Source organism: Brassica napus, chromosome A6, assembly GCF_020379485.1.
Source record: "Brassica napus cultivar Da-Ae chromosome A6, Da-Ae, whole genome shotgun sequence".
NCBI classification, from domain to species: domain Eukaryota; kingdom Viridiplantae; phylum Streptophyta; class Magnoliopsida; order Brassicales; family Brassicaceae; genus Brassica; species Brassica napus.
Window position 1 is genome coordinate 3,561,537 of NC_063439.1, and position 25,383 is coordinate 3,586,919.

General features: G+C 34.1%; 5 protein-coding genes and 1 long non-coding RNA gene across 9 annotated transcripts; 3 read left to right on the top strand and 3 right to left on the bottom strand.

Annotated features, from left to right (window-relative positions):
* Positions 1-219: 219 nt before the first annotated feature.
* LOC106346284 (rhodanese-like domain-containing protein 6) lies at positions 220-3,111 on the bottom strand. 2 transcript variants are annotated; one of them, XM_013785564.3, is made up of 8 exons: positions 2,567-3,111; positions 2,169-2,330; positions 1,980-2,085; positions 1,698-1,896; positions 1,518-1,599; positions 1,359-1,441; positions 1,151-1,283; positions 220-1,086 (listed from the first exon to the last, which is right to left on the bottom strand). In XM_013785564.3, the coding sequence occupies exons 1-8, from the start codon at positions 2,762-2,764 to the stop codon at positions 274-276; spliced, it is 1,776 nt and encodes a 591-aa protein (XP_013641018.2). In that variant the 5' UTR covers positions 2,765-3,111; the 3' UTR covers positions 220-273. The 2 variants fall into 2 exon arrangements, with proteins under 2 accessions (XP_013641018.2, XP_013641019.2); XM_013785565.3 differs by having other exon boundaries at positions 1,698-1,893; positions 2,567-2,898.
* A 750-nt stretch (positions 3,112-3,861) lies between these two features.
* Positions 3,862-4,780, top strand: LOC106415562. The gene has a single exon (XM_013856313.3). It carries the CDS (start codon positions 3,997-3,999, stop codon positions 4,549-4,551), a length of 555 nt encoding a protein of 184 aa, XP_013711767.2. The 5' UTR covers positions 3,862-3,996; the 3' UTR covers positions 4,552-4,780.
* A 190-nt stretch (positions 4,781-4,970) lies between these two features.
* Positions 4,971-7,538, bottom strand: LOC106346282 (protein AGENET DOMAIN (AGD)-CONTAINING P1). Its single transcript, XM_013785562.3, has 4 exons — positions 6,831-7,538; positions 5,910-6,386; positions 5,382-5,837; positions 4,971-5,237 (listed from the first exon to the last, which is right to left on the bottom strand). The coding sequence occupies exons 1-4, from the start codon at positions 7,416-7,418 to the stop codon at positions 5,223-5,225; spliced, it is 1,536 nt and encodes a 511-aa protein (XP_013641016.2). The 5' UTR covers positions 7,419-7,538; the 3' UTR covers positions 4,971-5,222.
* A 279-nt stretch (positions 7,539-7,817) lies between these two features.
* Positions 7,818-9,787, bottom strand: LOC106346280 (Golgi apparatus membrane protein-like protein ECHIDNA). The gene is made up of 6 exons (XM_013785561.3): positions 9,467-9,787; positions 9,101-9,157; positions 8,817-9,020; positions 8,631-8,690; positions 8,201-8,327; positions 7,818-8,071 (listed from the first exon to the last, which is right to left on the bottom strand). The coding sequence occupies exons 1-6, from the start codon at positions 9,479-9,481 to the stop codon at positions 7,983-7,985; spliced, it is 552 nt and encodes a 183-aa protein (XP_013641015.1). The 5' UTR covers positions 9,482-9,787; the 3' UTR covers positions 7,818-7,982.
* On the top strand, positions 9,783-24,845 carry LOC106346279 (chloroplast stem-loop binding protein of 41 kDa b, chloroplastic). Of its 2 annotated transcripts, none has more exons than XM_013785558.3 (10): positions 9,783-10,084; positions 10,541-10,675; positions 10,765-10,851; positions 10,930-11,020; positions 11,095-11,149; positions 11,233-11,293; positions 11,383-11,604; positions 11,695-11,811; positions 11,900-11,989; positions 12,088-12,399. In XM_013785558.3, exons 1-10 carry the CDS (start codon positions 9,983-9,985, stop codon positions 12,262-12,264), a joined length of 1,137 nt encoding a protein of 378 aa, XP_013641012.1. In that variant the 5' UTR covers positions 9,783-9,982; the 3' UTR covers positions 12,265-12,399. The 2 variants fall into 2 exon arrangements, with proteins under 2 accessions (XP_013641012.1, XP_013641013.2); XM_013785559.3 differs by lacking the exons at positions 11,695-11,811; positions 11,900-11,989; positions 12,088-12,399 and adding exons at positions 24,110-24,226; positions 24,321-24,409; positions 24,507-24,845 and having other exon boundaries at positions 9,827-10,084.
* On the top strand, positions 19,502-22,250 carry LOC106346281. 2 transcript variants are annotated; one of them, XR_007340165.1, is made up of 5 exons: positions 19,502-20,174; positions 20,981-21,406; positions 21,488-21,652; positions 21,835-21,874; positions 21,948-22,250. It is a non-coding gene; the product is annotated as an uncharacterized LOC106346281 (long non-coding RNA). The 2 variants fall into 2 exon arrangements; XR_001270456.3 differs by having other exon boundaries at positions 19,504-20,174; positions 20,981-21,652.
* Positions 24,846-25,383: the final 538 nt, after the last annotated feature.

Sequence of the window (25,383 nt, forward strand, 5' to 3'; positions counted from 1 at the left end):
TGAGGTTCAAGTTTGGGGTTTTGAGTACTGGTCCAAAAAGGCTCTTATACTTCTTTTGTTTGTTGTCATTTGTTTGAATCATTCTCTGCTTCTGTATCTTCATATCTTAAAACTCTGGGAAGAATCATGTTTAGGATTTGATCACACATTGTATTTGTCACTTTTATCTTTGTTGTAACAGTTTTTCTTTTCAAATTTTTTACTTGTCAGATTACAAAATCAAGAAGAAAAGTTATTTGATTGCAAGAACATTTGTCTTGATAAACATTATCCTCAAATGAACTGGTTAAGAAAAGCTTTAATCTCATCAATATAAGGAGACTTTGTAGGAATGATATGGCCAAAGTCATGCTCTATAACAGTGGCGCAGCCTTGGTCAAACAACCCGGCCAAATCTAAGCTAGCTTGAGTCACAATCTGTCTGTCTTTTCCAGGCTGGCTTCCAAAAATGTGAAGCGAAGGGCACTTGATAGAACCTTGCTCTCTCTTCTCCAACAGTGGCCACGGTGTGAAACCGGAGCACAACACGCAGAATCTGAAGTCTATTTCACCTAAGAGCTGCTCTTGTTTCCCGCACACAGCTGCAGCCATTGCTGCACCTTGAGAGAATCCAAGAATGCCATCAAAAGGGCCTCTCTCTGCAAACACCGTCTTCAAATATGTCAACGATTTGTCAAACCCTTCCGTTTGATTCTGATACTGCAATGGATCAAACTGGCATTGGGTCCAGCCTGTTTCACTTGGTTTGTCAAAATCTGGTGACACCAACCACGCAAACTTCTTGTTGCATGCCCCAAGTGGAGGAGGAGGGGTAGTAGAAGCAGTCTGGTAGATGAACTGTAGTTCATGAGGTGCATCTATGAACACAAGCTCAGCGATGTTCTTTAGTTTCTTTGCTAGTGATCCAGTCCTCCCTTTGAAGCCAGACGCGTTCTGCCTAAAACCGTGTAAGCATAAGATCCTTAGCTTCCTCCTTGTATCGTCATCACCTGCAGGGGTAAGTCCCTTTGAGGGATCAAGACTCAAAGGGACTTGCCCTTTTCCGTGTTTACGGCACAGCTCACACACATAATCATCTCCTTTAACCTGTAACAACACCACATCATAAGTCCATGGTAACACAATCCATGCGAAGTAGAAGATCCAATACCTGGCAATGATTGCAGACTAATACAAGCATGCGGCATAGTCTGCAACGGCAACGTGGAGAGTAGTCGTCAAAGGTATTGTTGCAGAGAAGGCAGCAGCCTATTATATCCTCTTTTGAGCTCCCAACTGAGATCCTTCAAATCCAAATGAAAAAAATGTAAGTTACCATTTTCCTGGTGGATAACAAGAGAAAGATGCTAGAGATGTACCGATGATCAAACACAAAGTTCTTCCCTTTAAAGAACCCTCCACTGGGAAACTGTTCAAGGTATCTCTGTATGCCACCATAGAGCTGTTTCAAGAAACAAATAGAGTCAGCCAAGTTCAGTGACTTGTGTATCAAAACCATTTGCTATTCATGATCTCACCTGAAAAGTATTCTCAAACCCTGCGCCTTTAGATCTGATATAGGCAGATGCCATTTCACACCTGATTCCACCAGTGCAGTACCTGGTTTTACCCAACACAATTAGAGCTTCAATGATATATGGAAAGTAAAGTCAACAAGAAACGTATATATGTATGTTCACTGAATTATTAATTCATACATGAGAACGTTTTTTCCCTTCAGCTTCTCTGCATTCTGATCAATCCATGTTGGCAAGTCGCTGTACTGTCTGATTTCAGGATCAAGTGTCTCAACATTCTCTGATTCGAATTTTCCAATCCGTGTCTCGTACAGGTTCCTAGCGTCCAGCAAAACAAGCTCCTTGTTCTCAGACTTCCCGGATTCATCAGGTTGTTCTTCTGAGGATAAACAAAACATAATCAGATGATGAGATACACAATGTAGCAGCAGGTGATAATAGAGATTAAAAGAAAGATCTTACTGGCACTCTGCAGGACGGAATGAAACTCAGCAGCAGAGAGATGCTTTCCAGCGTTTGAGATGTCTGGTGATTTCAAGAGAGGGCAAGTACTAAAGGTCACTAACTCCTGCATGCCACAGTCATGTCAAAATGCTAGAAAGGCTAAGGAGATAAAAGCTTGGTTTTGAATAAGAGAAGAAGGCAAAGAACCTCAACAACACGGATGGAGAGAGATGTAAACCCACACTCCTGAGAAACTTTGTCGTTCAAGGGATGATTGCAAGATGCAAGCTTGAAGTCAGTTCCTTCGAACAAACAATTCGACTTTGCAGAAGCAATATGTTCCTCCAACGCAGCTAATTTCCCACCAACCTAAACCAAAACACAAACTTTTAATGTTATTAAAATCCTATAAACAGAACTCTATCAAAAAGCTTCAAACTTTGGTTCATATGGATTGGATCTTGCAATCAAACCCAACTAGCTCTCAACTCAGAAACTCAAAAAGAGTTTTGACTTTATTGTCTTTCATTCCTCTAAAGACATAAAGGTTTAGCCTTTTTGATTCATCAACATCGGATATGAAGAGAAGGAGATTAGAAGCATACGGTGACATTGACGCCGTGAGTTGAGAGTCTGACTCGGCCGAGTAAACCGAGCGAGTTGCAGCTAGATTCATAAAAGGAAACGAGCTCGTCTACGTCAGGAACAGAGGTGTACTTGTAGTACAGCAACACTCCGTATTGCTCTTTATCTTCAATCCTCTGCTTCTCGCCATCGCCACCACACGAGCTCGTTCTTCCCATTAGGGGTTTTCAGTTCAGGCTCGGGAAGTCGCGATGGAACCAGGAAGAAGTCATTTGCTTGCGGTTAAGAAAACCGGATCCAATTAAACCGGAATATACTTAAACCGAAATTTGTATATTAAACCATTTCAGCCTTGAACTTATATTTGCCTTGAACCTATCTATGCAGGTGTCCAATGTAGATGTTTATAGTGTTCAGGACTCTTTCAAAATGCTCATCTCCATTAGTCCATCGCACAACAGTTTCGTCTTCAAAACCAGATCTTAGACAGACTACAAGGTGCTCACAAAGCCTAAGGAGATGATACACATAGAGACAATATTGAACACCCGCGTTGATAGGAGTCCTTAGCAATGTTTTTTAAGAGAAACAATATTATAATATTCGTTTTTTAGGTTTTTGTGCTCCAAAAATCTCTTGCATAAGGATTGATTCATGCGTAAGTTCGTTACTGTTTGCGGACTCCACTATGCGTAGTGCCCGCGATTGGACAGTTTTTCTTTTTAATTCGGACGAAAAAAAAGAAAAAAAAAATCCAAAAGTTGTTTCTTGGTTATCGAGTCATCGGTTCAGGGTTGCGGGTGCTCTTACATCGGAGCTGTTACTTGAAACAGTTTTATTGAGAAGCATAATGATTAGTCTAATTCACGAGAACAACTTGGCTCTTGCTTGATATCCGATATGATATGTTGGTTTTAGCGTTTGTTCACAAAACTTAATAATCATAAAACAGGAAGGATTTAATTGAAGACATCAAGTCTCAGGAAAGTAAGGTGAGAAATCACAATCAATAAGTTAGAAGTTGGGAACTCTTAAAAGTTATGTGAACTTATTTGGGTTCTAAAGATGGCAGTGAAGAAAAAAGGTGATCCTCAATATCTCAAGGGATTATTTGATTCGATTCATATGTAAAAGACAAAGTGAGATGATAGGCACTGCATTTATATGGAAGGGGCCATGCATGCACCATCATATCAAATCATATTATTAATAGTAATAACTGTCCATTATTGTGAGGATGATGACTGCCAGATATTTTAACCCAACAAAAATGGGATAAACAGGACATGAAACTAGTCAGAATTTATGTACTACCCACGAACCTTCTCAACCATGCCCATTAATGCTTTTTACATGCATCTATATATCACAAGGTTAAGTCTCTACTTCAATCACAACACAACTTCAGCTTTGAGATAAAAGCTTAAACTAAAACCCACAAGAAACGGAGATGGGTTTGGTCACAGAGGAGGTGAGAGCTAAGGCAGAGATGTACACGGGAGATGAGATATGCCGGGAGAAGACAAAATGCTTCCTCAAGGAAATATCTATGCCCAATGGCTTACTACCTTTGAAGGACATAGAAGAGGCTGGGTATGACAGAGAGTCAGGTGTTGTGTGGCTGAAGCAGAAACAGAGCATCACCCACAAGTTCGAAAATATCGATAAGCTTGTCTCCTATGGAACCGAGGTCACTGCCGTGGTCAAAACCGGGAAGATCAAGAAGCTCACTGGAGTCAAGGCCAAGGAGCTTCTTATTTGGGTCAGTGTCAGTGAGATCTATACAGAGGAAAAAGAGAAGATCACCTTTAAGTCACCAACCACACTGTCCAGGACTTTCCCTGTCTCAGCTTTTATTGTCCCAGAGGAAGTGGAAGCAGCCAAGGAAGAGCCTGCTAAGGAGAAGAGCAGTGAAGCCACCGAGGAGGTCACCGAGGAAGAACCTGCCAAGGAGGCTGCCAAGGTTGAACCTGCCAAAGAGGCTGTTGCCGTCAAGGAGGCCTAACCAAGCTTATCACTGCTTCTATAGTAAAAAGAGACCAAAATCTTTTGAAGTGTGCTTCAACAATTTAAACCGACCTTTGAGAGTTAGTGCTTCTCACTGCTCTTACTCTCATCTATTACCTACCACTCGTTGCTGCTTATTTTTACCTGTAATAAGATGTCAACATCATCCTGTTCTTACAAGTATTACCGTATAATTATTTATAAACTACACTGAAGTTGGTTCTGTATGTCACTTCCACTATAGCAACATCATTCATATGCATTGACTCCAGACCGTTTGACCATATACTACAGGAAGTGAGATACTAATTTGCTTCACAGTTGCTACAAATGACATAGGTGATATGATATGACACACCGAGATGCTAGATAACGTAGGTGATATAGTGATCTACATATACCTCTTTCAAGAATATATATTTGTAAGTTCACTTCACAATAAGGTAGTCAACTAGGCAAGTAATCAGAGCTTTACATGAAACTTTTATGCGTAATGGTATCTCATGGTGAAATCAATAAAATATGAACTCTTTTGTCTTTTAGTTAATCTTCATAACTGAAATTGTCTAAAAATAGCTAGGGAACATCAGGATTAAGACTACAAGCTTCAAATACCTCCCAATTAACAAAACTTGAGATCCCAAAATCCTGACGCCTTCTCCAGCCTAATTACACCGTCTGAGACTGAAAGACATGGTTAATGGGAGAAACCCCATCAGTAAAAGCATATGATTAATACATGACCGTTACAGGTCAACAACCAGGACCAATGCTGACTGTCTTTTTCTTTCTAATAATGGAGCAAACATCTAAGTTTTAGAAGCATACCTTAGAAGATGTTATCCACTTGCCATCACTCCAATCCTGATGCAGCCTTAGTTGAGAATGATGAAACTTCAGCATCTCATCAGTTTTCGAGAAATGAACCAGGTAGCTCGACTTTGCAAGAACCTTTTTAACCACCCCGATCCACCATCCATCATTATACAAAGCGTTAACTTTGTCAAGCTTCTCGAACGGATTAACCATGACCATCTCTGGTGGCTGAGGCCTTATCTGAAATTCATTAACCTCTTCGCTCAAGGGCTCTTTCCCATCTTCAGCTTTCAGCTTATCATACTCCACAAGGCACTTGTCCGTTCCTCTGTACTCGATAAGTTTTGCAAGAAACCAAGAATCTTCAAACCCTTCTTCGATACTGCTAACTTCCACTGGAGTTCCGATGTTGAAATATTGCTTGTCGATTGCTTTTTTACGTCTCACGTTCCGTTCAAATGGAACTTTCTGCAGATCCAAATTAAAAAAAAAACTTAAAACATTTCTAGAAGATTGATCAATATAGAAATCTAACACTACCTTAGCTCTCTTCACCTCTCCTCTTTTCAACGGCAGCTCCCAGTTCCCGTTAACCCAGTCCTTATGCAGACGAAGACCATGCCTTCCAAACCGCATCTTCTCTGCCGACTCCCTGAAAAAGATACCAACACTTCCATCCTTCATACTCTCTATAACCTCACCCACCCACCACCCGTCGTTGTAAAAAGCGTCAATCTTGTCCCCAACAGCAAAGTCTATATCCTCGTCACTCGGTGGCGGCGGCCTTATGTGCAGAAAGTCGGCTACTTCTTTCAAAGGCTCGACGCCGTTTCCTTCCCTCAAGTCTTTGTACTCGACCCGGTACTCGTCATCGCCAATGCGTTCAACGACTTTCGCTGCAAACCAACACCCGACGAAACCTTCCTCGTCGCTGCTTACCTCAACAACTGTGCCAATGGAAAACATCTCTTTCGCAACGGCTCTGGTAGTTTCCAGATTCACTTGCGGTACAAGGTACTGCAAGTATTATAACTGTAACGATTAATGTGGATTCTATTGCTCTACAAGAAAAGAGTATTCTAAAAATTGGTCCAGCCGCGACCACGTAGTCGGCAAATCAGATATGAACGGAACAATTTATTCAGACCCAGGCGTTCGAAAAATTAGCCTAGGTTCCCGCCTAAACAATAATCTTATATGCATATAACCGCACCTAAACAAAAATTAGCCTAGGTTCCCGCCTAAACAATAATCTTCTATGCATATAACCGCGCCTAAACAAAAATTAGCCTAGGTTCCCGCCTAAACAATAATAATCTATGCACATAAACGCGCTTAAACAATAATCTTCTATGCACATAACCGCGCCTAAACAATAATCCTCATCCTCTATACGCTAACCACAGTCTAGCGATTTTTAGAACATTGACAAAGAAGTAAAGAATTGTTTAAGTATTTTACCTCTTCTGTGTAGTCATCTACTTCGTCTTCCTCTGATTCCTCCTCCTCCTCCTCAGCTTCATCTAGGGGAGGCTGCCACGTGTCGTTAATCCACTCCCGATGAAACCTTAACTCATCTCTGCGAAACTGAATAAGCTCCTGGGAGCCTCTGAAGTAAACACTGAACTTCCCATCACCACCGCGAACCTCAGTAACCGTTCCTTCCCACCAAACGTCTTTGTAAAACGCGTCGACATCTTCCCCAGCCAAGATATCTCTCTTCTTCTCCATCTCAGACATCGGCGGAAGCGCAGGACGAAGGTGATCCACACGGACGAACTCCTTGAGCGGTTTACTCCCGTCTAACTCAGAGATCGTCGCGTACTCCACCTGGCAGTTGAGGGGATCCTTATCTGGGGATGGGACGGTGACCACCTTCCCCATGAACCACGCTCCGCGGAAACCTTCCTCGTTGGTGCTGATCTCCACAGCGGCGCCGGGTTTTAGGAAAGAAGGGAGACGGTTCAGGGGATTACTGTTGGAAGGAGCTTTCTTCCTCTGGTTCGTTGGATACGATACCATAGGAGATTGGCGACGCAGCGAAGACATGGATTGCGAGTGTTCAAGAGATATTGGCGGGAAGAATGAGATGTATACGTTCTCTGTGTGTGTGTGGAGGGAGAAGGATCAATGGAGTTTGCTTTTTCTAGGGCTTTGTAGTTTGATTTCGGGAATCAAATCATTTTTAAAAGCTTAAAAAAAAAAAAAATTGTTAACTTGGGCTTTGTGAATATGTGATTCTGGGCTGATAAGACTTTAAGGCCCAACTTTACTTTCTTTTTAGTAAGGCTTTTCACCAATTTATGTGAACCTTCCTTTTTTTTTGTAGCAGCTCAACCGAATTCAGACGAGGATCTTGAAGATTTCGTTTGGGTTTAAACATACGCATAGGAACATAGGGTAAGTTGAAAATGTGTAGTACATGTTAAAAAGACGAATATAATAAACTTCTTTCTTAAATCCCTTAATATATATAGTGGAAAAAACTTTCTTAAATCCCTTAATATATATAGTGGAAAAAACAATCAGTCCAAAAAAAACATGGTGTCGCTTATGGCGACAATCTTCTTTGTACACTGTCTTTCTTTGCTCTCACTAAAACCTTTGCTTTTTTCAAACAAGGGTGAAGGCAGATTGTACCGTGGATTGGAACCTTGATGCGATAGTCTGTGAAGCAAACTGCTGAAACTGTTTCTTTGCATCTGCCAACGAAGAGTGTGTATATCGGTTTAGAGTATGTACATGCATACGTTCTTATTGTTTACACAAATCTAGAACATAATGCTCTATGGATCTTAATAAAGTCAGGGCTATACTGTAATGGATCATACCTTTCTTGCACTTTGTGAAGCCGATGATATTAGCCGCGTTGAGGGACAAGCAAACGCCAACGACAAGCAGATAGTCGGCCTGAAACCTTATCAACGAAAACACCCCAAGGATCAACCACGCAGCTGCCTAAAGAAAGGAAAAGATAAGAAGAAGATTTAGCGGCAAATACATAAAAGATAGCATTATACATTCACAAGTTTGTAATGTTTCCGTTAGACATTAAACACATAGCTACAATCTCATGGATAGGTCTCAATCTTGTAATATGGTCAATGTGGGATACTAAAAGACAAAGCTCTGAAATTCATATGTATCACCGTTGCAACACATTTGCTTCCTACTCCTCCGCTAAAGTTTCAGGTGCATTGCAAACAGGTGTAAGTGATAAGCATACGCTACAAACTGTAGTTTTAGATAGGAACTACTCACTGCAAGGTAAAGCGTCCACCAGAAAAGCCACGAGTCTTTCTTGTTCATCCGAGCCAAGGACTAATACATATAATAAACAAACGATATAAATGACTATTAAAAAAATCCAAGAAAGGTAAAAACCACAACCTTATAGCCTACTGAATAAAGTAAAAACATGAGGCAAAAGAAAAAGAAGTGGCTAACCTCCTGGTCAAGAGACTCAAATTTCCAGACACTTTCGCCCAAGTCATTGATCTCGTTCCACCACCTGAGACCAACAAGTATACGGCCACTCACATTCTTAACCACCCAGAAGTCAAGTGCAGCAAGAAGAACAGACACGACAAAGATGATGACAAAGCTGTTGAAGAAGAGAGCGGATAGAATATAAAACGCCAACGCAGCACCCTAGCCCAAAATCAAAATCAAAAACTTGTTACCATTGTCCACTATCTAACCATACACTTATAAAAACTCTGAGCTCATACCTTGAAGAGAACATGGAAGAGACATGTATTTGGGTTCGCATAGTTTTCAACAGGTGGCTGCATTGAAAACAACAATCAAATCTTTAGAAATTCTAAAGTAATTTGCACTGTTATAACGCTAATAAACATTTAATCTCGCTACGCATTGTCGCAAGAAAGTGAACAATTCGAGATTAGAAACGATTCTTAACCTAGCAAGTCTACTTAGCTCAAGACTTCTCAGGAGACGAAAACGAAGAACACAAATCTAACCAAATAACGATCAGATCGAACTAATCGAGGTTAATTAAGAATCCGATAGGCAATCGAACTCATAAATTAACATGAATCGAAATGAAAAAAGAGGCGTAGAGGCGCTAAGTTCACCTGGCTAGGATCCATCTTTCGCAAGGGATCAGCAGAGAAGACAAAGCACCTTTCCGATATGGAAAATACCGATCTTCCTTCCTTCCGAGAAATATAGAATTTTCCGAGAAAGTTTTTCTTCAGTACCAGATCTTCAAACTCTCTTGCGCGTGCGTGATTTCTTCTTCTTTTTTGTAAAATCTTGAAAATTCTAAATAAGCCCAGAGGCCCAAGTGTATCTCATCTAAGGCCCATTAGGCCTAATATAAAAAAGTTTAATTACACTTTCACCACAAAAACTTAACACTTGCGGTCGGAATCATCCGCTATCTAAGATGAGTGTGTTTATGAAAGAAGAGGACGACAATGGATATTAATATGTGACCATGAAACAGCGAGAGGTTGAGATCATTGTCTTATCCAAAAGATAATAAAGATTTAATGATCAGAAGCAATAAGATGATGGGCCTCACGAACCATTCACATACTTCAAATAAGACCTGTTCTTCAGTTTGCTGAGAGAGTGAACTAACAATTATGGCGAAGATGATGATGATGCAACAGAGCCAGCCTTCTTTATCTCTCCTTACTTCTTCTGTCTCTGACTTTAATGGCGCTAAGCTCCACTTACAAGTCCAGGTCTTTTCTCTCTCTCTCTCTCTCTCTGATCAACTTTCAGATGTTTTTTTTTAAATCAAACTCTGTTTCTAAAATCTGTATTTTTTTCTTTTCAGTTTATTTACATGTTTAATAACATTACACAATGTATCCGTTTATGTTCATCTTGTTTGACTTCTTGAGCAACGGATCATTGTTTCAAGATTAATGAATGTGTCTCTAAAAGTAATAGTGTGGTTCTTGTAATAATTGTACTTTTGTATTTGAGTAAAGCTTATGAGGTTGCTCAAAAAAAAAAAGAAAAGTAAAGCTTATGAGCTTCTTAGTAATAATTGTGAATATTTCTGGTGTGTGTTTTGGCTTTGATATGTCTGAATACATCCTCAAGATTATCCTTGTTGATGTGAAGCTCTAGCTTCAGATTCATCAGTAGCCTTAGATTTTCTTACAGATTTTTCTTTGTTGTTGAAACTGCAGTACAAGAGGAAGGTTCAACAGCCAAAAGGAGCACTCTATGTATCAGCCTCCAGCGAAAAGAAGATTCTTATAATGGGTGGCACTCGATTCATCGGTATCTTCTTGTCCAGGCTCCTTGTCAAAGAAGGACATCAGGTTCTTCTTCATTTCTCTTCCCTAACCAATCAAACTGTCTTTTAGTTTCCTTCTCTCATTGACTCATTGACCAATGGTTGCTGTTACAGGTTACATTGTTCACAAGAGGTAAATCTCCTATTGCCAAACAACTCCCTGGCGAATCTGACCAAGACTTTGCTGACTTTTCTTCCAAGGTATTATTACATTCCTTGTGAAAGAACATAGAGGAACTTGATGAACAATTATTAGAATGAATGTTTTTTTTTTGCTAGATTCTTCACTTGAAAGGAGACAGAAAGGACTATGACTTTGTGAAGTCAAGTCTTTCAGCTGAAGGCTTTGATGTTGTTTATGATATCAACGGTAACATGTTGTCTAATTTGTTGTTACAGTCTCTTTATACATTTGATACATTGTACCTTCTTTTTTAATCTCAGGGAGGGAGGCTGAAGAAGTTGAGCCCATATTAGATGCACTTCCTAAACTAGAACAGTTAGTTATATACCACATGAATATTTGCTAGCTTTTAAAAAAAAAATCCTTTCATAATTGTAATGTTTGGTTAATTTTGATAGGTACATCTACTGTTCTTCAGCTGGTGTTTACTTGAAATCTGATGTCTTGCCACACTGTGAGGTATGTAAACTACTCTTACTCTTGAACTTTTAGTAATCTCTCTTTGTTAATATGTAATCACCTTTTTATTTGGGACATAACTGATGCAGGTGGATGCAGTTGACCCAAAGAGCAGGCACAAGGGGAAGCTGGAGACTGAGAGCTTACTGCAATCAAAAGGTGTAAACTGGACTTCCATACGCCCTGTCTATATCTACGGTCCATTGAACTACAACCCTGTGGAAGAATGGTTCTTCCACCGTCTCAAAGCTGGCCGCCCTATCCCAGTTCCAAACTCTGGAATCCAGATCTCACAGCTCGGTCACGTTAAGGTCACACACACCTACCTCATAACTCTCTTATCATGCTTCAAGAGTGTAATGATTTATAACAACAAATAAATGATTTATGTAAATTTTCAGGACTTGGCAACAGCCTTTCTGGCCGTGCTTGGTAACGAGAAAGCCAGCAGAGAGATATTCAACATCTCGGGAGAGAAGTACGTCACCTTTGATGGCTTAGCAAGAGCTTGCGCAAAGGTACATACACTTGAGTCTTTTTTGGATCATTGCTTGAGTAACTTAGTTGCAAGTGATGTAAACTTGTAATGTTTTAAACTCTTGTCAGGCTGGTGGGTTTCCAGAGCCAGAGATTGTTCACTACAACCCTAAAGAGTTCGACTTTGGGAAGAAGAAAGCGTTCCCTTTCCGTGACCAGGTTAAACCTCCAAACATTCAAATGATTCAAACTACACAAAACGTCAAAGGATGAAATTCTTTGAAAGTTGACGTTTTTGTTTATGTATGATCTTGCAGCATTTCTTTGCCTCGGTAGAGAAAGCAAAGCATGTGCTTGGATGGAAACCAGAGTTCGACTTGGTGGAGGGTCTCACTGACTCATACAACCTTGATTTCGGTCGTGGAACTTTCAGAAAAGAGGCGGATTTCACCACTGACGACATGATTCTAAGCAAGAAACTTGTTCTTCAATAGAAACATATTGATTTGTATGGTTGTGTGATCTCACACTGAAGAACATTCTCAAGTTTATTGTCGCCTCAAATGTATTTTGGTTTCGGATTGTGTTCGACTTCTTCTAAGAAGAGGCGGTCTGGCTCTTGAAGTTTACTTAGTGAAGGAGAGAGAGACATAGACCATAGAGTTGAATGAAAGTTGCATGCAACTGTCCAAACGAACCGAACCAAATCTGGACTACCTTCAGTTTTTGGTTCTCGGTTTATATACCAGGCGTAATTACACATTTGTCAATACAAGAAAATCAGCAGTATATATTAAGTATCAAAATCAAAATTTGATATCATCATCATACTAAAAAGAGAAGTCATGAGGGAGAATATCACAATTAATATCCAATAACATGTTTTCATCTCACTATTTTTAGTCAATTAGGTGTTTTCTTTCATCATGTACATCAATAACAAATTATATTTAAATTATATTTATTGATTGAATTTTGTTAATATTTTAAAGTTTATTATTTTCTTACAAATATATTAGTGTAAACCTTTATTTAATTAAACATAAAATTAAAATAAAAACAAATTCTCTATTTTAAATTATATTTAAGAATAGATATGTACATATTTAAAATTATAATCTTGATAGATTTTTATATATTTCTTTTGGTTAAAATATATTTAATCAACTTGTATAAAATTAAGAAAAAGTATTTTGATATAAAACTGTATAATTATAAAAAAGTGAAACTAAACAATATTTCTAAAATTTGTAGATATATAAAAGAAACTAATGATACTACAATTAAAAATTTCTAAGTTTTTAAAATTGTAGAAAATTTTGAAAATCGTTTTGGTAATAATTATAAGAAATAGAATTAAGGAAAATTACCACAAATAGCACATTCATAGTACTACTTTTCATCTTTACACTAACAACTTTTACCCTCACTTTTAATGAAGGGTAAATTATAATTATACCCTTACAGTTAACTAATATAGACTTAGGGTTTAGAGTTGAGGGCGGGGTAGGGTTTTTGGAATGTGAAATTTAGGATTCTAATAAATATATAAATAAATACTTAAAAATATATATTTTTTAAAAAATAGTTTCAAGCATAATTTTCGTTTTTCAAAAAGAAATTTGAAAAAAAAATTCAAAAAAAAATTATAAAAAAGTTCGAATTTGAAAAAGTATAATTAGAAAACATAAAAAAAAATTTTACTTTTTTTTTTTTTTTTAATTTAAATAATATTTTATTATATATATAAATAACAAACACATAAAAGTCTTTTGTCACTTAATGAAGAAAATATTTTTGAAAATGTCTCCTTAATAGTGGTAAAAATGAAAAGTGATACCATAAAAGTGGTAAACATGTAATTTTCCCAATTTTAAATTCATAGATTCCATAACACATAGTTTTTAAAAAATATATATAACTGAATAACTTAAGATTCATAGGTTTAATACAAATCACTCTAAGTCTCAGATTGAATATACTCACGAATTATTAAGTGTTAAAAATAGAAATATAATTTCGTTGTGAATGTGAAACATACAATATAATGGTTTGTTTGTACTTATATAAAATGTATACACATACAAAATATTAATTTATAATTTTAATAAGATCATATATTACATACGATTTTATAAAAAACTATTATCTTATTATTTATCAATTTATGTTAGATTTTGAATCGACCGAATTTGGAACCAGAGAAATTTATTAATTTTTAGTGTTTCTTAATTTATTAATTTTAACGATGTTATTTTAATTTATATTTATTAATTTATAGTTAATAACTCTACAATAACACTATAAAATATAAAAAATCACGTATAATCCAATATGTAAAAGGTATTATAAAATCACAAATTCAATAAACACATAGTTTAAAAAAAATAAATCACATACGACTAGTCACTTTAATATAATTACTCTAAATTTCAGATTTAATACATCCACTAAAAACATAGTTTTATTTTCTCTACACTTTCAATAAATAATAATCGTGCCAAACAGTATCAGTTATAAGTTATAAATTTTAAATGCATAGAAATTTTCATCTAAGACTATTTACCATTGCGTATAAATGTTTTTATTATATTTTTGACTATTTAAAAAAAAATAGTATTTAGATTTTTTTCTCTTTACCTTTTACTCCTTTATCCTTACTCGAATAATCCATTTTTTATTTTATCTTTTAGAGGTCCATACCTCTGTAGGTAAACAATCAGTGAAAGCTTACACAATTGAGATTCCATTTATAAGACTTTAAACTTCAGTCTGCAATCATCTACGTAGTCAAACAAAATCTTCTTCAGTTGGTATTCTTTTGTGTGTTGTTTATCATATATCAAGACATTGACTGGATTTTCTTCTGTTATGGTAAATATTTCTGTCATTTTACAGAAAAGGTGATAAATCATGCAATCACTTTTGAAAAATGACACAACACGCAATTAAGAGTATACTATAATCAAAATATTCTATTCAGAAGCTTCTTTATTGCAATTCTCTATACTAACATACATGTTCATCTTGGGATGGAAATACGTGTTTTGATTTCAAAATCTAAATAGGGTATTTTTCAAATGAAAATTCAGTCATTGTCTTCATATACGGGTAAATACATGTTTTTGAATAATACATATCTTTTTTTTGTTTTTTTAGAAAACTAACTTTGAGGGTTTTTCCACTATCAACTGTAAACACAATTTTTACAGTTATTAATTGTTGTTAGTATCTTATAACAATCACAGAAAATGTCATAAACTGATTCAAACTGTTTTGAATCTTTTAAATCCAAAATTTAGTTTCAGCTAATGTTTGCGGTTGCAGGAGGGTAATTTTTTCACAAAAAACTATGTAAATATAATAATAAAATGTTCAATTAAATTTTAAAATTGAAATAATCTGAAATACTAAAACATATATTATATTTTCATTTAGATTAAAAATTAAAAAAAAAAATATTTTTCACAATTTTTTTAAAAATTAACTATATAATTTGATAAATATAATTTTTATATTTATTTAGTAACATGATATTTATTATTTTATAATTATTTAAAATGTTAATATTGTTAATTTATTATTTAGCTACTGATGTATTGGGTAATTAACCAGTCATAACTCATAAGTATCCCGCAAACGTATAAGTTTCGAACCGTTGTATCAGTTGTACAAATCTCTTAATAACGTTTAAAATCGCAATCTTTGTGTTTACACCGATCAGGTTTCTTGTCTGTAAAGATATTTTTATCCCAATTTGATAAAAAAAAATACAAATTGTAGTAACTAACTTAAAATTTTAATTATTATCAAATTATTATAAATTAAAAAAACTCAATTAGTTTCCATTATTTTTATTTTGAATCTTTGTTGAGATTTATTATTGAAGTTGTTACCATTTGGTGTTTTCACAGCGAAAAAAAAAGATCGAATCTCTTGTTTATTTTGGTGTCCAACCTTTTCACATCATCATAAATACTGACAATTTAAACATTTTTGAAATGGAAAAGCTACATCAAATTATCTATACGAGTTTTTCTGTGTTCGGTGCTCCATGCCAAGAAAATATCTAGCATATATTTTCAGTTTAAAATGTAACAAAGATAAGAGAACTATATTAACACACTCATTGATTATATTTTTCTTACTGGATTTTTGTTTTTTATTAAATAAAATTATAGCAATTTGTTTGGATTGTTTCGTGTATGTATGCTCTATATGAAACAAGAAATAAAAACCCAGTTTAGGATAGGAGATGATTTAGTTTTCTTTTTAAAATTGGATCTTATGTTATTACAAACTATTAGAAATATTACAGACGATTCTACAAGCGATAATGAAAAATTATGTTTAACTGTATCATCTGAACTGTCTTATAGGATCCACCATTGACGGTGCTCCTTACACCATGCCATAGACCACATTGTAAACCATTTCTCTATTAATTTACATAATTTCGTCTTATTCGGAATTTGAAACCTAAATCTCTGGGTATAGAAACATAAACTCTTAGTCAAACCATTGGATCAAAGAAACTTTATTTAGTTGTTTTCGTAAAGTCATCAACAGTTTTTATATTTTTAAAGGTTATAACGTTGTTGGTAATTTGGTTTTCATTTTTCTAAACAAGTATTTATGTTCTAAATCAATATATTAAATTTGATATTAGATACTATAAACACTAAACTTGGACAATTTAATAATTTCACATATGAATAGGTGTAGTTTTCAAAAATAAAAGCTTAGTGTAATTTTCAAATTTTACTATCATATAAATGTATTTTTCCAATTTTCCTTTTTTTCTGGCATGATACGTATTGCTGTAATTTCACAGAAAAGGTGATCAATCATGCAATCACTTTTGAAAAATGACACAACAACAAATAATTAAGAATATAAAATGATCACACAAAAATTAGTTAATAAGTAGAAACTCTATAAATTAATTTTTGTGTATTAATAAACATCATAAATATTTTGTGGTTTTAAGTCGAACCGATTCAAAATATGACACAATCGATAAGATAATATGATAATAATTTTTATAAAATTATATGTGAATATATGGGTCCATTAAAATTATGACTAATAATTTATATGTATAAATATTTTATATAGTGCAAATAACTATTATATTGTTTGTTTATATTCATAATGAAATATCTTTATATTTTTCTTAATATTCAATATATTTTGATGATATTTAGTAAAAATTATATCTAAAAGTATATTTAAATTTTATAAAACATAGTTTATATACAACAACTAATATAGTAAAACAATACGGATAATGAATTTTAAAATATTAATTAACGTACATGCACTAAAATCAAATATTTTTTATTTTAGAAAGATCTATTTTAAAATAGATTTTTTAGAAAAAAAATCAATATTAATAAATTTAATTAATAAACATTATAGTCTTAACTTTATTAATTTATAGATTTTTTAATGTGTATGGATTTGCACCCATAAAAATAGAGATATGCACCCATAAAAGATCTTTTTAATGAATTATCTAATCAAATAAATTAAAATTTCGTTTTTATTTTTTAATTTATTTATACATTTTATTCATTAAGGTTATAAACGATATTAACTACTTTAACTTTTAACGTGAGAGGTAGACTCCAAAAATTTATTTACTAAATAATAGTATAGATTTAATTAAAAAAATATTATAGTCTTAACTTTATTAATTTATAGATTTTTTAATGTGTATGGATTTGCACCCATAAAAATAGAGATATGCACTCATAAAAGATCTTTTGACTTTTAACTAATTTATTAAGATCTTTTGACTTTTTAACTAATTTATTGATATAAAAGATATCATCGGAATCATTCTCAAACCACCAAGGACTCATAATCTCACAAACCAAAAAAAAAAACGAATGAAAATGTATCGCATTCTTTTGATAGTTTTGGCGACAACACTCGTTTGCTCCGTCGCAGAAGCGAACACTCAACAAACAGTCAACGAAATCTGCAAACAGACAATAGACATCAAGTTCTGCAATGGGATCCTTGCCAAAGCTACTTCCCCAAGCATGAAAGATCTCTTGAATGTGACAGTGACAGAAGCTCAAAGAATATCGGACGACACATATTTCTTCATCAGCACGTTCCTTTTAAATGCTGGAGACCAGAGACCCGTTATACAAAAGTGTGTTGACGCTTACGCTTTTCTGAACTCATCGTTGACGGATGCTTTATCTCTCTTTAACAGTGGACGGTATGCTGAGATCATCACACTCATGGATAATATTTCCAGTGAAGATGTAATCTGTAAGACAGATTTTAATCTGCCCGGTTATAATATCAATCCGATGATCGAGAAAAACATAGAGACAAAGGTTTTGGTGGCCATGGAAAAAATCATTGGTCATATGGTTTCTTCCTTGTAAGACTGACCAGATCAGCCCATAGAGTTTATAAAAAAAAAATTATAATAAAATATTGTATTCGAAAGCTTCTTTATTGCTATTTTCTATATTAATATAGACTAGGTGTCTTGCCCGCACATGCAGACATAATTCTTATAGATATTTATTATTTTATATTTTGTTAATTCAAAAACAATATGTTAAATTATTATTTATATTCTTAACAAGTTTATACCAAACATAAAATAATTTATATATGACATAAAATTTCATCAAAATATATATACTAATTATTGTATTGAATTTTTCAAAACACTTATATATTAGAAATGTTTTAGACTATATTTTTATACAAATGTTTTTTCTTCATCAATATTTAATTATATATTTGTATATATTAGTTTTATAATAAAAATAATATTTAAAGATAACAACACAATATATAAGTATTATCTTATTTTTAGAAATATAAAATATTATTTCAAGATAACAACAAAATATATGAGAATTATCTTTTCAGAAATTTAATATTATTAATATAAAATTTATTTTTAATTAAATTATTATATATATAATTTTATTAAGGGTAACAACAATATTAATCAGTCTAACTTTTAACGTGAGAGCTCGATTCTGAAAATTTACTTCGCAAATAATAGTATAGAAGATGTTCATCTTGGGATGGAAGTTGAATCGATTTTGATAAGTGATGCTCCCTTCATTTCAGTTTATACTAGAAAACAAATTATTTCAAAATAAGTATTGTTCTATAATTAAATGTTATTCTATAATTAAATATTTTTTTTTAATTTGTGCACGGACCTAAGACTACAATTAAAACAAAACATATAGTTTCGCTATAATTGCTTTATCTTTTTTTGCGATTTTGTTGTGTCAAAAATATATTAACTTTTTGGTTAACGATTTTATTTTGGTAAAATGGTCAACGATTTTATCTTATTTTATTTATTTATAATGGATCTTATCATCTAATCCAAAATCAAACAGTCGAGTATCTTAAATATGCTACCAAAAATTATATTGCGAGATTCATGTGGTCAGAGACCTACGTGGAGACATAGAAGGTGATGAAAGAAACATGCACATTAATCCAGCGATGAAACGGAACCTAATTTGATTTATTTTGTTTTGACTTTGAAGAAAGACAAAAATAATACCAATAATTAATGGGAACGCGTGAAGATTGAGAATCTACATTATAGTATGAGAGTTTTTCTCTCTCCTAAACCTATCCACGTCAGTAGGTATTTTTTTGTGGACCTCATTTAAACAATAAATATTGCGTAACCGACGTTCTTTTTGTCCACGTAATTTTTTATCTTTTGGTTTCATTATATCATTTGTCATTTGGTTTGATTATCTTGATATATATATCATATGATACAAAATCATAAACGAATCCAATAATTTTGAAGCCCATTGGCAAGCCTACTTAGTAATGATGTCGTTTGAAGTTTGAACCTCCAAAGAAATCTAAACTCTGCCTTTAATGTGTTACTTAATTAGGTTGAAAATCGTCTCCATCTTCCACGATACAACATCGCCGTCTCTGCTGTTGTTAAAAAAACTTATCTGTCAACTTTTGACCTCCCATATCTCTTCAACTTCGTCTCTTGCATACCCTTCGTTCAATGTTTCTTTTTTAATATATACAATGGATCTTCAGTTCACATTGAAATCATTAAAGCTCACCAACTCTTCGTCTCCCTACATTTACAATAGAAGCTTTATGCCTGTTAAAACCGGTAAACACCTCAAACCCTATAAATAAGAGAGGCTAGGGTCTGGAATCACACCCCCACAAACTCCTTTTCTCAGTTTATCTTCACTCGAAAACCTAGAAGATTCTTTCAAAATGTCTTCTTATGATGTTGTTGTCGCCCAATCAGCCGTCCGACTTGGCCGCACTTCCCAATTCATTGTTGGTCGCCTCCTCCACTTTTGTGATCCCGTAATATCAAGAAATGGGAATCACTCTTCTTTTCCTCGATGAAAAGGTATTTTTATTTTCACTGTATCAAGTATTATATATTATATACTAGTATTGACCCCATGCTACGCATGGGAATTTGTTTTGTTAAAAAAAAAACAAATTTCAGTAACCAAACTTGAGAAATTCCAAAATTAATTACAGAAAAAAATTAGACAATTAATTTCTTTAAATTGTAAAGACTAAATAGTAAATAAAAATATTGTTTACCTGAATTTTGAATGGTCAAACGTTTTGCAGTTCTCTCTACTACATTCGTCATATCTTCTTTTCTTCTTGTACCTTTGATTTCTCATACACGTCTGCAGCAAATAAAATAGTTTCAAAAACTGAATAATACAAAGATGGATCTCTTAATGTTTTTATTTACTCAGATTTTGCCATTTCGTAAAAACCCGTCGTACAAATGAATCTATGCAATGAATTATAAAAGTTTCACAGAAAACGAAAGATGATATGAAGAAACCATCAGAACGGAGACCGGTTTGTAAAAGAAAATATTTATTGAAATGATTAAAAGTTCCATGCACAAAAGAAAATAAAATATTTGTGGAAACTGTTGGGATCGTGGCTTTGATCAAGGAACGGTTTAGACTTAACAATGCAACTTCATTCTTCATCGAAGAAATCTTAACTGTATTACTGATGCATTTATTTTTTATTTTAAAATTATATTGAAGCACAAGCCATGTGTCAGAATTTGATTGATCATGTGACTTGTGTTTTAGTATATAAAGGATTCCATTCCATCTCACTCTATCTAATTGAATTTTTAAAAAATGTTTTGGTTTACTCGTCTTCCTGCTTACGCAGAGATCTGTGATCCACTGATCCATCGTTACGGACGGATGGATCACTACCGTCCCGGTTCCATCGTCAAAGTTGATAGGTTTTGAAGTTGAAAGATGTTCATCTGTTTATAGCCTCCTACAAAGGCTGGTCGTTGTCTTATACGTCGGATGCAGCAGGAAGTTGGAAAAATTTGGCACTTCTCTCTGTTGTAACAAATATGTTTCTCCCAACGTTACAGTTGTGATCAGGTAAAAAGTTAACATCCTCACCCATAAAATAGGGGAACACGTTTTTTTGGGATATATATTAACATTTTTCAAACTTTTTTTACAAGTATCATGTCGAACTATACTTGCAACTACGGCAACGATAGTGACATATGTGGTCTTCAACAGGGAGATGACCAAGCTCACTAAGCAAGATGCTGCTGCTCTGGCTCTTGAGGGAGTTAATCTTTTGGTTTTACACTTCATTTGACCCATGTTTAGAACTGTAACAAGCACTAATTGTTTCACAAACGTACTATAGATAAATGACGGTGGAGGGCAAAAACTACCAAGATGTATTTAAAAGCTTGCTGCCAAGGAATACTTTTTTTTCAGATACGTGCCACTCCATACAATTTTGTCCCAAACCACCGTGTCTGGGTCTGCAGTCAGTGACACCAGTGCCGGCTTTGGGGTGGTGCTGAAGGTGCAAATGCACTGGGCCCTTTTATTTTCATTAGAATTTTTTACCTGTTTTAAGGCTTTTATTTTTTGAATTTTACCTGTTTTAGGGCCCTGATTTGTTGAGTTTTACTTTTTTAGGGCCCTATTTTTTTGAGTTCTTTAAAATCATGTATTTACACAGGTAAATTTTATTGTATGGCACAGGGCCCACATACATTTTAAGCCGGGCCTGAGTGACACCGAGGTTGAATACTTGTTTTTTCCAAAATATTTTCTTCCGACAAATTTAAATTGACACATATACAACTTTGTTTCAGAGTAGCAGCAGCTTCAAAGCTCCAGTTATTGGAGGGGAAGGTCGAGAAGCTACAGCTTCTGCAAGCAACACGTTTCCAGCGGCGAAGATAGAAATCAGAGGCGGTGAAGCAAAGATAATAGCCGCAAACACCCCTAAGTGATAGTTTCAGCAATGTTCATACATTTAAGTTTTCTAAATTCTTATGTTTTTACCTATTTTGAACTTTGGTTTTTCCCTTTTATTTTCGGCAAAATACCTCCCACCAAAAAGATAGTGACTAAGATTTTATATAATAAAGGCAGCGTTGACAAAATGTTTAAAACTAAATGCATCATTTCATGTTTACATAGAAACATTGAAGTCATGTATACATGCATTTTGGCTAATTTATTATAAATGTAAGTAAACCCTTTAGTTTTAAATGAATATTATTAATAAGGCTCCATATAACCCACTGAAACCTTAAAATTCATTTGGTACTAAAGATCCTCTACAACCAAGTGACATCATAGCCCATTTAGTGTTTTCAGATGCAGCCCACAAATTTCACCATGAAAATTATGGATTTGAAACAGTTCCATTGTAACAGACGGTGTAATTTAAAACCAAATAAAAACTGGGATAAGCATAGCCAACAGCTTAACTAAATTTAAACTTACACAATAATATATTAAAAGAATTTGTAACTATATAATTTTATAAATTTATAGAGTTATTAATTTTAAAAACAGTTTATTACAATTTTATATTTTTAAATTAAATTTGGGTTTGTTCAAAAAATAAATAAATTAAATTTGGGTAAAATAAGTAAAATAATTTAATTTAATGTTTGTATAAACTGTTAAATTTTAAAATCCAAATTTTATAACTTTATATATACACTATTTGATTTATATACTACAGTAACTAAGTAAACACAAACCAATCCCATAGAACTCAATTTTTGAACATGAAAGGCGCTGATAAAGTTAATGGTCAGATCAAATCATTACGAAGATAAGATATGAAAATACTAACACATATGAATTAGCCAGTCATTTTTATATCAACTTAATCAAGCTGTGTGACTTTCAATGTTCCATTCATTCCCATTATAGAAAACACAGAGAAAACAAAGATTAAAAATATAAATCACATACACAAAACTACATAACGGATCATCAACGTACCTATGCCCCTAGTAATAAAAACTATAGAGTGATCAGAATTAACAGTTGTAGTGTTCCATGGGATGAACACTCGAATAACCTACATTTTAACACTTCATCACTGGCCTCAAAATGGTATTACAAATATTAAACGGTCGGGAAATATGGGTATCTTAGTTGACTAGCAAGAAATTTCATAACACTCATAGCTCATATTTATGTGATGAAGAAGCATCAAATTTTTAAGGCGATACAAGTCTTGTGGCACCGTTGCCACAACCTGAAGTTGAAACTCCTCCTTCTTCTCCCACCGGCAATCTCGACTCGATATCATCTTTAAAATCACTTTTGACTGTGTGTTGTTGTTTCACCTTCTTTTGGTTATCTTCTTGGTCTTGATTCTCATTCATCTCTCTGTCTTTCCCCCACAAAACGCCATATAGCCCAATAACCACAAGTGCTGATCCCATAAACCTAATATACACACATTATCAAGATTATCATCCTCCGGTTTTATATTAATGTTTATAACGAGAGAAAGAGAGAGAGAAGAGAGTATACCTAACTTGGATGATGGAAAAGCTTCCTCCAAAGAAGAGTATGATTCTTCTGTAAATGCAAACACTGATGCAACTAAGAAAGAGAAGATGAGTGAGGGCAGAAACGGTAGTGCTATCCCAAGAAATATGGCAAGTCATCTTTGAACAATGAACCAGAAGCTAAGAAGACTTCACCTCTGAGGAGAACCAAACAAAGCTCAGTATCTGTGAAATCTTCTTCCCAGGCAACCAGCGAATAGTGAGAAACCTTGGTCTAGCATAGTAGACTCCAGTGTAGATCTTCCTTATAAACCATCTTCTACTGTAACCTCTTCTAAGAAAACATTTGACCCTGTAACTTTCCTTGAAAATATGAGTAAATCTCTCGCTTGTGCGGTTTGGTCAGAACCACAAGGCTACCTCCTAAATCTCTTATCATGCTTCAAGAGCGTAATGATTTATAACATCAAATAAATGATTCTGTAAATTTTCAGGACTTGGCAACAGCCTTTCTGGCCGTGCTTGGTAACGAGAAAGCCAGCAGAGAGATATTCAACATCTCAGGAGAGAAGTACGTCACCTTTGATGGCTTAGCAAGAGCTTGCGCAAAGGTACATACACTTGAGTCTTTTTTGGATCATTAATGCTTGAGTAACTTAGTTGAAAGTGATGTAAACTTGTTTAATGTTTTTAAACTCTTATTAGGCTGGTGGGTTTCCAGAGCCAGAGATTGTTCATTACAACCTAAAGAGTTCGACTTTGGGAAGAAGAAGGCTTTCCCTTTCCGTGACCAGGTAATACCTCCAAACATTCAAATGATTCACGCTGCACAACATCACATAATCAAATTCTTAAAAAAGATGTGGTTTTTGCTCATGTATGATCTTGCAGCATTTCTTTGCCTCGGTGGAGAAAGCAAAGCATGTTCTTGGATGGAAACCTTGACTTCGGTCGTGGAACTTTCAGAAAAGAGGCGGATTTCACTACTGACGACATGATTCTAAGCAAGAAACTTGTTCTTCTATAGAAACATATTGGCTTGTATGGTTGTGTGATCTCAAACTGAAGAACATTCTCGGGTTTATTGTCGTCTCAAATGTATTTTGGTTTCGGATTGTGTTCGACTTTTTCTAAGAAGAGGCGGTCTGGCTCTTGAAGTTTACTTAGTGAAGGAGAGAGAGACATAGACCATAGAGTTGAATGAAAGTTGCATGCAACTGTCCAAACGAACCGAACCAAATCTGTACTACCTTCAGTTTTCGGTTCTCGGTTTATATACCAGGCGTAATTATACATTTGTCAATACAAGATGAAATCGGCAGTATATATTAAGTATCAAAATCAAACTTTGATATCATCATCATACTAAAAAGAGAAGTCATGAGGGAGAATATCACAATTAATATCCAATAACATGTTTTCATCTCACAATTTTTTTGTCAATTAGGTGTTTTCCTTCATCATGTGCATCAATAAAAAATTAAATGTAAATTATATTTATTGATAGAATTTTGTTTATATTTTAAAGTTTACTATTTTCTTCAAAATATATTAATGTAAACTTTTATCTAATTAAACATAAAATTAAGATAAAAACAAATTCTCTATTTTAAATTATATTTAAGAATAGATATGTACATATTTAAAATTATAATCTTGATAGATTTTTATATATTTATTTTGGTTAAAATATATTTAATCAACTTGTATAAAATTAAGAAAAAGTATTTTGATATAAAACTGTATAATTTTAAAAAGTGAAACTAAA

What these genes read in the sequence shown, in the direction of transcription:
- LOC106346284 (XM_013785564.3), bottom strand. Translation starts at nt 2,764, where the DNA reads ATGGGAAGAACGAGCTCGTGTGGTGGCGATGGCGAGAAGCAGAGGATT. An exon ending in TCTCCATCCGTGTTGTTGAG is followed by an intron (nt 2,086 to 2,168) that starts GTTCTTTGCCTT and finishes TGTGGCATGCAG; the next exon opens with GAGTTAGTGACCTTTAGTAC. An exon ending in GGTTTGAGAATACTTTTCAG is followed by an intron (nt 1,442 to 1,517) that starts GTGAGATCATGA and finishes TTCTTGAAACAG; the next exon opens with CTCTATGGTGGCATACAGAG.
- LOC106415562 (XM_013856313.3), top strand. Translation starts at nt 3,997, where the DNA reads ATGGGTTTGGTCACAGAGGAGGTGAGAGCTAAGGCAGAGATGTACACG.
- LOC106346282 (XM_013785562.3), bottom strand. Translation starts at nt 7,418, where the DNA reads ATGTCTTCGCTGCGTCGCCAATCTCCTATGGTATCGTATCCAACGAAC. An exon ending in TAGATGACTACACAGAAGAG is followed by an intron (nt 6,387 to 6,830) that starts GTAAAATACTTA and finishes TAATACTTGCAG; the next exon opens with TACCTTGTACCGCAAGTGAA. An exon ending in GAGAGGTGAAGAGAGCTAAG is followed by an intron (nt 5,838 to 5,909) that starts GTAGTGTTAGAT and finishes TTGGATCTGCAG; the next exon opens with AAAGTTCCATTTGAACGGAA.
- LOC106346280 (XM_013785561.3), bottom strand. An exon ending in TCTTCCATGTTCTCTTCAAG is followed by an intron (nt 9,021 to 9,100) that starts GTATGAGCTCAG and finishes ATTTTGGGCTAG; the next exon opens with GGTGCTGCGTTGGCGTTTTA. An exon ending in TTGAGTCTCTTGACCAGGAG is followed by an intron (nt 8,691 to 8,816) that starts GTTAGCCACTTC and finishes TATATGTATTAG; the next exon opens with TCCTTGGCTCGGATGAACAA.
- LOC106346279 (XM_013785558.3), top strand. Translation starts at nt 9,983, where the DNA reads ATGGCGAAGATGATGATGATGCAACAGAGCCAGCCTTCTTTATCTCTC. An exon ending in TTGTCAAAGAAGGACATCAG is followed by an intron (nt 10,676 to 10,764) that starts GTTCTTCTTCAT and finishes TTGCTGTTACAG; the next exon opens with GTTACATTGTTCACAAGAGG. An exon ending in TTGCTGACTTTTCTTCCAAG is followed by an intron (nt 10,852 to 10,929) that starts GTATTATTACAT and finishes TTTTTTTGCTAG; the next exon opens with ATTCTTCACTTGAAAGGAGA.